This window comes from Cynara cardunculus (genome assembly GCF_001531365.2).
Source record: "Cynara cardunculus var. scolymus isolate 2C chromosome LG 5, CcrdV1, whole genome shotgun sequence".
Taxonomy (NCBI): Eukaryota; Viridiplantae; Streptophyta; class Magnoliopsida; order Asterales; family Asteraceae; genus Cynara; species Cynara cardunculus.
Genome location: NC_037532.1, coordinates 6180240 through 6189082, shown reverse-complemented (window position 1 = coordinate 6189082; position 8843 = coordinate 6180240). Strand labels below are relative to the sequence as shown.

Here is an 8843-nt window from a genome sequence, read left to right as displayed (position 1 = left end):
AGTTTGTTTGAGTCTATGTGGCATTGCAATAACAATTGCAAAATTTGCAAGTGTCAGATAAAATTATGATGAGGTGGCCATTTGCAATTCATTTTGAAAGGGTTTTGCAAACCCTGTGTGGATGGCCTCAGGCTAGCTCTTTCTGAAGGAATCTTTTCTGAACTGCAAAAATGGAACAGCACCTTGTCCCAGATTCAAGCTGTGATTGTTGATGCAGGTCAGAAGCATCTAAGAGAGATAGCTGTTCAGTTATGGCTGAACAAACTCCAGTATTTGGCTTACGAGATAGACGATGTGCTAGATGATTTGACCACTGAAGCTATGCAACGCCAGTTGAAAGAAGAATCTTATGCCTGCACCAGTGCTAGTAAGTTATCGAAGATCATTCCAGCTTGGTGTACTAATTTCGCTCCTCGTAACATTGTGTATGGTCGTAAAATGAGTTCTAAACTCGATGAGATTACAACCAAATTGCGTCATCTTGTAGAGGAGAAAAATATTCTGGGTTTGAATAGTAACGTTGAAAGGTCAAATAGAGCAAGTAGACGATTGGAGGAAACTTCGTTGGTTGATGTGTCCGGAATTGTAGGTCGGGAGGGGGATAAAGATGCATTGCTCAGGAATTTGTTGGGGAACGACTCGTGTAGTGAAAATGTCAGCATCTTGTCCATAGTCGGCCTAGGAGGGATAGGGAAAACCACTCTTGCCCAAGTTTTGTACAAAGAAAAGAAAGTAAAGGATCACTTTGAACTCATGGCATGGGTTTCGGTTTCTGACGAGTTCGATGTATTTAATATTAGCAAGGCTATTCTTCAAGCTGTAGGCGGGGAGGATAAAATGTTTGCTAATCTAAACCTGCTACAAGTGGCCCTTACAGAAAAACTTTTAAAGAAAAGGTTCCTACTTGTTCTAGACGATGTTTGGAACGAAGACTACAAGGAGTGGGAACTCCTCCAACGCCCTTTTCTTGCAGGGGCGTTTGGGAGTAAAATTATTGTGACAACTCGGAAGACCACAGTTGCATCAATGATGGACTCTGTTCAAGCTTACCCTCTGAAGCTTTTGTCAAATGAAGAAGCTCTATCTTTATTTTCTCAACATGCTTTGGGTAAACAAAACTTTGATTCACATCCAACACTTAAATTGCATGGTGAAGGGATCATGAAGAAATGTGGTGGATTGCCTTTGGCTTTGATAGCAGTTGGGAGGGTGTTGAGAACAAAACAAAATGATGAAGAATGGGAGGAGTTGTTGAATAGTGAGATATGGAATTTCCAGAGTGAAAGTAAGATTCTTCCGGCTCTAAGATTAAGCTACTATGATCTCCCTCCCCATTTGAAGCAGATGTTTGCTTATTGCTCCTTATTCCCCAAGGATTACGTGTTTCAAAATGATGAACTAGTCCTTCTATGGATGGCAGAAGGGTTTTTATATGAGTCAAAAGGTAGCAAGTCAATGGAGAATTTAGGTCGCGAGTGTTTTGAGGAGCTAAAATCAAGGTCGTTTTTTCAGCCTTCAAGTAATGATAAATCCAGATGTACAATGCATGACCTGATAAATGACTTGGCCATGAGTATTGCAAGAGAGTTTTTCTTTACGTTGGATGATAAGATGAATGTGTACGACAAGATTGGAGCTTTGGAGAAGTTCCACCACCTTTCATTTATTCGTCAAGAATATGGAGTATATAGAAAGTTCAAGGCATTAGAAAGAGCTAGTCGCTTGCGATCTTTCTTAGCAGTGTCAGTAACGTTAGATGCTTGGCAAAGTTTCTCCTTATCGAACAAGGTTCTTTTCGAGCTACTTCCCCAACTACGGTTCTTAAGGGTGCTAAGCCTAACCAATTATTCAATCACAGAGGTACCACAATCCATTGGTAGTCTCAAGCATATGCGGTACCTCAATTTTTCCAAAACGAACATCACATGTTTACCGGAACAAGTGGGTGACCTTTATAATCTACAGAGCTTGTTGGTTTCCGGTTGCGTTTCGTTATCTAGCTTGCCAGAGAGCTGTTGGAAGTTAATAAACCTGCGACATCTTGACATCAATGATACTCCAAGATTGACCAAGATGCCCTTTGGGATTGGTGGCTTGACGAGTCTACAAACTCTATCCAAAGTCATTATTGCAGGAGCTAATGGGTTTAAGATATCTGATCTTAAGGGCCTATCGCATCTTCAAGGTCAGCTTTCGATTAAGGGGCTGCAAAAAGTCCCAAATGCAATACAGGCAAAAGAGGCCAATTTGCTGCAAAAGAAGGGTCTTTGTGATTTGGAGACGGAATGGAGTGATGTCCTTGATGATTCTCGGAATGAAATAAATGACTATGAAGTACTCGAAGTACTAAGGCCTCATGATAAGCTGAAAAGCCTGAAGATTTTGTACTACATGGGAATGGAATTTCCTAGCTGGGTTGGGGATGCCTCATTTGGTTGCTTAACCCAGCTTACACTACGTGGCTGTAAAAGTTGTACATGTTTACCAACACTTGGACATTTACGGTCACTTCAGAAGTTGTTTATTGAAAGCATGAGTGGATTGAAGAGACTGGGTTCGGAGTTACTTGGACATGCTGATTCTTTTTGCCATGGAATTGCATTTCCATCGCTTGAACTTTTGGAATTTAAAGACATGCAAGGCTGGGAGATATGGTCAACTAATGACGGTGGGAAAGATGGTACTGGTGGATCGTTTCCTTGCCTTCGTAAGATTTGTATTAGAAATTGTCCAAAACTAGCTGTAGTGGCAATTGAATCAATACCGTCACTTCAGGTTTTATATATACGAGGATGTTCTGTAGCGGTATTAAGAAGCATGGTTGGTGTGTCTCCATCAATTCTTAGGTTGACAATGGTGAATGTTGAAGGGCTTACTCAACTACATGGAATTTTAGAACATCTTAGGGCAGTTGAATATCTATGCGTTAGAGAGTGTGATGAACTTAGATACTTGTGGGAATCAACATCGGATGCATGCAAGATTCTTGTGAATTTATATGATTTGAAATTAGTATCCTGTCAACAATTGGTATCATTGGGAGAGAAAGAGGTTGATTTGGGGATTAGCTTGAAGTCTGTTAATGTCGTTCTTTACGATTGTCCTGGACTGGTAAGTTACAATTGTCCAAACAGTATTGAGAAGTTGGTGATACACGATTGTGATTCAGCTACATCCTTGACCTTCCCAGCAAGGCATGACCTCCCTTCCACTATGAAGATTCTTGACATTATGTCATCTCACAATTTGGAGGTGAGTTGGCTTTTCAACAGCTTCTTATCATCACTTGAATATCTTTCCATTGATGAAGTGCCGAATCTGAGGTCGTTTCCTGAAGGATGCTTAGTTCATCTTACCAGATTGACAATTTGTGGTTGTGATAACATAGAACTGATTCCTGGGGACGGTTTTGGTTTTCTTCCCCATCTCTGCTTAAGATATCTTCATATCAATAACTGCAAGAATCTTAAGTCATTTCCTTATGTGCATTTACAAAGTCTCACATCTTTGGAAGAGCTATTGATAAATGATTGTCCAAGTATGGACTACTCCTTTCCTTGTGGTTTGTGGCCTCCTAATTTGAGTAAACTAGTAATAGGAGGGTTAAAGAAGCCCATGTCAGAGTGGGGGCTGCAAAATTTCCCAACCTCACTTGATAAATTATATATACAAGGCCAAAATTCAGGAGTAGTTTCGTTTGCAACGGCAGAAGATGTGTGGAATAGCAGCAATACTAGTTCATTGCCTTTTCTTCTTCCATCATCTCTAACATTTATACAATTCCGGGATTTTATGGACTTGGAATCACTTTCAGAGGGCTTACGACACCTCATCTGTCTTGAAGAACTTGTTATTCGGTCATGCCCGAAGCTCGGAGATCTGCCAGAGACACTGCTTCCTTTACTTTCATGTTTGCTGGTGATTTCTTGCCCGAAACTGGGAAAGAAGTGTCGTAATAGAAAAGGCAACTACTGGCCCATTATCTCCCAAATTCCTTCTCTTCGTGTACATGGTTGATTAAAGGTACATCCTCTCGGCTCTCCTTGGACTGTTCTTTTTTAAACATCTCCCTTATTCACATTTGCAGAAGTTATCCTATCTCACTATGTTTTCTCTCTCTCTCTCTCTCTCATAAAATCAAGCTCTAGATGACTGCTATGTGAGATCCTGCCACAAGTGAATCCCATCAGAAATCCTCTGTTTTGCTGGAGCTCTCTCTTTTACAAGTCTTGCATCCATATCAGAAGTCCATTGAAGGCAGTCTCTAAGGTCTCTCTCTCTAACCACAAGGGTGGTGCCTGATTGGGTTGAGCTTGGCTCCAAAGGTCAAAAGTTTCAGGAGGTCCCAGGTTCAAATCCAAGGAGGAATAAAATTCCCCTTGTGGGCCATGGAGGTTCAAATGCGGTGACTCCGGGCTATCTGCAAAACAGGTGGTCGCCAGGTGAATAAAAAAAAGAGTCTCTCTCTTTCTCTCTCTCTCATCTCCAAATGTGCTCTCTTGTTTCCATGTTTATATAATTTGGTTTCTAATAATTTTCTTTTCTGTTTTGTTTTTAGATTTGTAAGGGGTTGGAATTTGGAACAAGTGCTGCTCAAACTTTGTCTCCATTCAGCCACCTGTGTTATATATCACCACCAAAGTATGATCCCATTCTTAGCTAAAGAGGGAAATAAATAACCAACCCTTTTTCTCATTTCAAGAAAGTATTTGTTCCTTATAGCCTTATAGGTAAGATTCGTAGTTTTTAATTCTTATTGGGTTTTTCTGTAATGATTTGGCTGAAGGAAAAAACAAAAAGTCCCTTTTTTTCAGTATTTATGTGTAATTTTGTAGCATCTGTGATTAGGATTTGTAATATTGATGGGAATGTAGGCGGGTTCTATAGTTCTATTAGTCCAGTGCTACCATTATTTCAGAAAACCAATTTTTATGTGCAAATGCCCAAACCTCATTCTCTCTTGAATCTGTTCTCTCTTCTTTTGCATTGCTAATGGGTTGTAGATGGTTTCTTTGTGATGTGATCATCTCTTGAAGAAGGTCTCCTGGAAAACTTCTGCTGTTTTATAATAATTTTTGCCTCTTTTGGCAAATGATATGGTGCTTTCTTGAGTTTATGCATGCTTCACTTAATTGAAGGGGTAAGTTTGTTCTATGTCCTTTAAATTTCTTGTTGGGGTTTTCAATTCGAGTGTTCTGATTTTTGGCTGTGTCTAGAAGTATGTATGAGATCTTGATGGATTTCTCAATCTGGATGATTTTTATTTGTGGGTTTATCACTTTACCTGTATTTTATTGTCAGCTTCAATTTTTTTCCTAATATGTTTATAATCATATGCAATAGTATTTAGGCATATAAGCTTGATTTCATGATTACGTTTTTTTGATTGCTATGATATTTATAGTTAGATGCTGACAAATATTTGGTTTTTTATCTGGAAATTTAGAACCTTTCTGTTTTATGATTAGGGATTATGTCATTGGTGGGGTGGGTTCACTTTTTTGCCTTTTCCTCCCATGATCTAGGGGCTTTCTTAGTCCTTTAAGTTGTTAGAGTTTGCAGGGAACAGCGCTAGACCCCTTGGCCATACTACCAGCAGGAAGTTACGATCCTAAAATTGACCCTAGATTTTGTAAATTCCATTGGATTTTTAGGACGAAAAACACACGACATTATAAATCAGTGTCTAGATCATGATTCTGAAGCCTTAGATTGGAGTTCTTTTTATGGAAACCATGATACTTAGTTTCTTCGGTTCTTACAAATTGGAAATGTAAATAAAAGTGGTCTAGACATAGAATATGATGTTTTGCTACATCAAACAATAATCAATAGGGTTCAAATGATAGGAATATAAATGTATTCATTCAAAAAAAGTTGATTTCATGTTGTGCTCCCAATGGTTTGAAAATTGTTGGCATGTTTTCTGATGGCTTCTTTGTCGAATATCAGGGGATGATGATCAAGAGGGATTGCATCCCAACAGATTGTGTACACGGCTACGAATCAGAAATTCATACTCTCTTCTTAACCGTCTATCGAAGTCCTTACAGATGAATATCTTTATGAGATCTTGTCAAGCTCGGAGTGCTTCAATTTGTATCTCAAACTGTTGGTTCACCCTCGGATATTGTTCATAATGGATTTCTTAGGAGAATGATGGGTTTCTTGCAAGGTGTTCAGAAGGAAAGAAAGCAACAGTTGGCAGATTTCTTTCTTCGGCTCCCAGGTCTTGTTAAAAACACTCAATCTCTTGCATATATAGATTATCATCCCCTGTTCTATTTGTGGCTTAATTACACACTCTTGGTCATATAGAGAATCGCTTCCTTTAGACATGCACTTTGTACCACATGCTTGTTTCGAGTAATTCATTACTTGACATCAAAATCCTATTAAGCCAGATCTTTTAGTGGAACTCCAGTCTATAGCCACTGTCGATTGTTAGTCGCTACCATTCTTTTTTTTTATCATCTTTCGGACCATATAAATAGGATGCATATGATATGAGATGAGAAACGTATGGACTAATTATAATACAAAGTCTAGTTACAGAGATTCAGCCTCTTAGATCAAAGGTCCCAATTCTGTATGTTAGAATCGGCATCAGACAGCTATTCGGTTTCGACTCTAGAAAGCAACCATGGCTGCTATACTCCCTAGTCTTGATGGAACACAAAAGATGGCCACCAAGAAGAACACAAGGATGACAGTATCCAACCGGTTAATATTTAGTAAACGGCGTACGTGCTTTGGCTTAATAATGACATTTAGTAAATGTCTCTATTAATTTCTTAGACGTATTATCACATCCCCAAGGGTTAGACCCACTTTTTACAGGTGAATAGAATATTTATGATTAAACTCTCGATTCAAGTAGTCATTTTTTTGGTATCTCCCAAGAAGCTGGAACTACCATTTTAACCCTTGGGAGGGAATTTTGTTCACAAACCTAAAGTTTATAAGCAAAAAGCTTATAAATAAGAACGTTGGTTTTTATCTTAAACTTGGTGTGAAGTGACATTTTGTTAGTTTTTGAATTAAATATTTGATATTTACTATAAAGATGTAATAACTATTGATATTGAAAAAATACATCAGACCCATAAAAGGGTTCTTTTAAGAACTATCGTTGTGGACTTTTATATATATTTTTAATTTGATGAGTTAAAAGTGATGATATTTAGATGTTCGGTTGGAGATGCTCACCTCCAATGATCCATGTGAGTAGGATTTATGATAAAGTAGATTCTTGAAATTTCTTCTATTTTCATTCTGCATTTTTATTGTGAATTTTGTTCGTTTAATTTTAAATAAAATCTAGGGTTAAATGCATGAAATAGCAATCTACTTTCATAAAATTTCTTATTATAGCATTCTACTTTTGTTTTTTTTTTTTATTACAGCAATGTACTTTCAAATTATTTTTTATTAAAGCATTGTACTTTAAAAAATCTACCCATAATAGCAATGGATAACCTGTTACCTTTTAAACCGGTTAACCCTTTGACTTTTTTGCTTGTGTGGCTTTAATGAGGTGATGTGGATGACACATCATTTTGATGACTTAACTAAAATTAAAATAAAAACYTATTTCAAATTATTATTAGTGATTTTCATTTTTCATTGCTATTATCTAAAAAACATTTAATTTTTGTACTTTTTCTTATTAAGTTGCATTCAAATTAAATATTCTTAGTAAAAGATTTATTAAATAGATATGAAACATTATTTTCGAGATATATTTTGTTTGTAAAAAAGACATTTTTTCCTATTTTATGCTGTTCAAATAAATATATCTTTTGAAGTTCTCTTTAAAATATTAACGAAATAAATTGTTATCTACAATTTTTTAATATTGTTATATTAATAAATAATTCAAAAAATCTAATTAATTTAACATATTTATACGTCAAGTAAAAAGTTTTTWAACAAATATAATRTATTTTTTAAAAGATAATATTTTTTGGTAAAAAAAGAACAATTCTAATTTTCCTTTTTTTGAAAAACACATTTTTTTTAAAATATTAGCGAGATAAGTTGTGTTATACTAGTTTTATTGATATTGGTATATTAATGAATAATTTATAATTTTTTAATTCATTTAATATATTTATTAAATAACATGTAAAATATCTAAATATTAAAATTAAAAATACAATGTTTAATAAGAACTAGTAGATGCTATAATAAAATAATTTTGAAAGTACAATGATGTAGTAAGAAAGTCATATCACTATAGTACATGTGGATAGCCTACATAGACAATGAAGTGACATGGAAACCTAGTATAATGGGTAAATTTAAATCAAAAGGTTACCCAATGCTATAATGGGTAAATTTTTCAAAATACAATGTTCTAATAAAAAATAGTTTGAAAGTACATTGCTGTAATAAGAAAAACTGAAAGTACAATGCTATAATAAATTTTTTTATGAAAGTAGATTACTATTTTGTGTATTTTACCCTAAAATCTATTTTATAAAATAAAAACTTGTATAAAACTCTAAAATAGAGATGGCCAAATGGGCCCGGCCCGGCCCGTAACCGACGGAGGACCGGGACCGGGACCGGAGAGGGACCGGGACCGACCGGGACCGGTAGGGACCGGTTGAGGGACCGCCGGTTATGAACCGGTTAGGGTTTTTGACGTTTTTTGAGACCGGGACCAGTTAAGACCGGGACCGGTTATGTAACCGGTTATAGGCCCGGCCCGGCCCGGCCCGGCCCGGTCAACGAAAGTCAAGGAAACGTATATATATAATAAACCGTATTTTTATTGTGTATTTTTAAACATATTTACAACAAAACGTATTTATAAACGTATATATATATATATATAT

General features: G+C 36.4%; 2 protein-coding genes and 1 long non-coding RNA gene across 3 annotated transcripts in view; all 3 read left to right on the top strand.

Moving 5' to 3' along the window:
* The window catches only part of LOC112512269 (putative disease resistance RPP13-like protein 1), an 8053-nt gene extending 4659 nt beyond the window's left edge, over positions 1-3394 (top strand). Inside the window, exons 2-3 of the mRNA XM_025118148.1 lie at positions 101-3252; positions 3389-3394. Coding sequence (XP_024973916.1) covers positions 101-3252; positions 3389-3394 — 3158 coding nt within the window. The remainder of the gene's footprint in view (positions 1-100; positions 3253-3388) is intronic.
* A 1162-nt stretch (positions 3395-4556) lies between these two features.
* Positions 4557-6397, top strand: LOC112513737. Its single transcript, XR_003069296.1, has 2 exons — positions 4557-4730; positions 5953-6397. It is a non-coding gene; the product is annotated as an uncharacterized LOC112513737 (long non-coding RNA).
* Positions 6398-6643: 246 nt separating this feature from the next.
* Positions 6644-8843, top strand: part of LOC112512268 (putative disease resistance RPP13-like protein 1) — an 11205-nt gene continuing 9005 nt past the window's right edge. The window contains exon 1 of the mRNA XM_025118145.1: positions 6644-6712. Coding sequence (XP_024973913.1) covers positions 6644-6712 — 69 coding nt within the window. The remainder of the gene's footprint in view (positions 6713-8843) is intronic.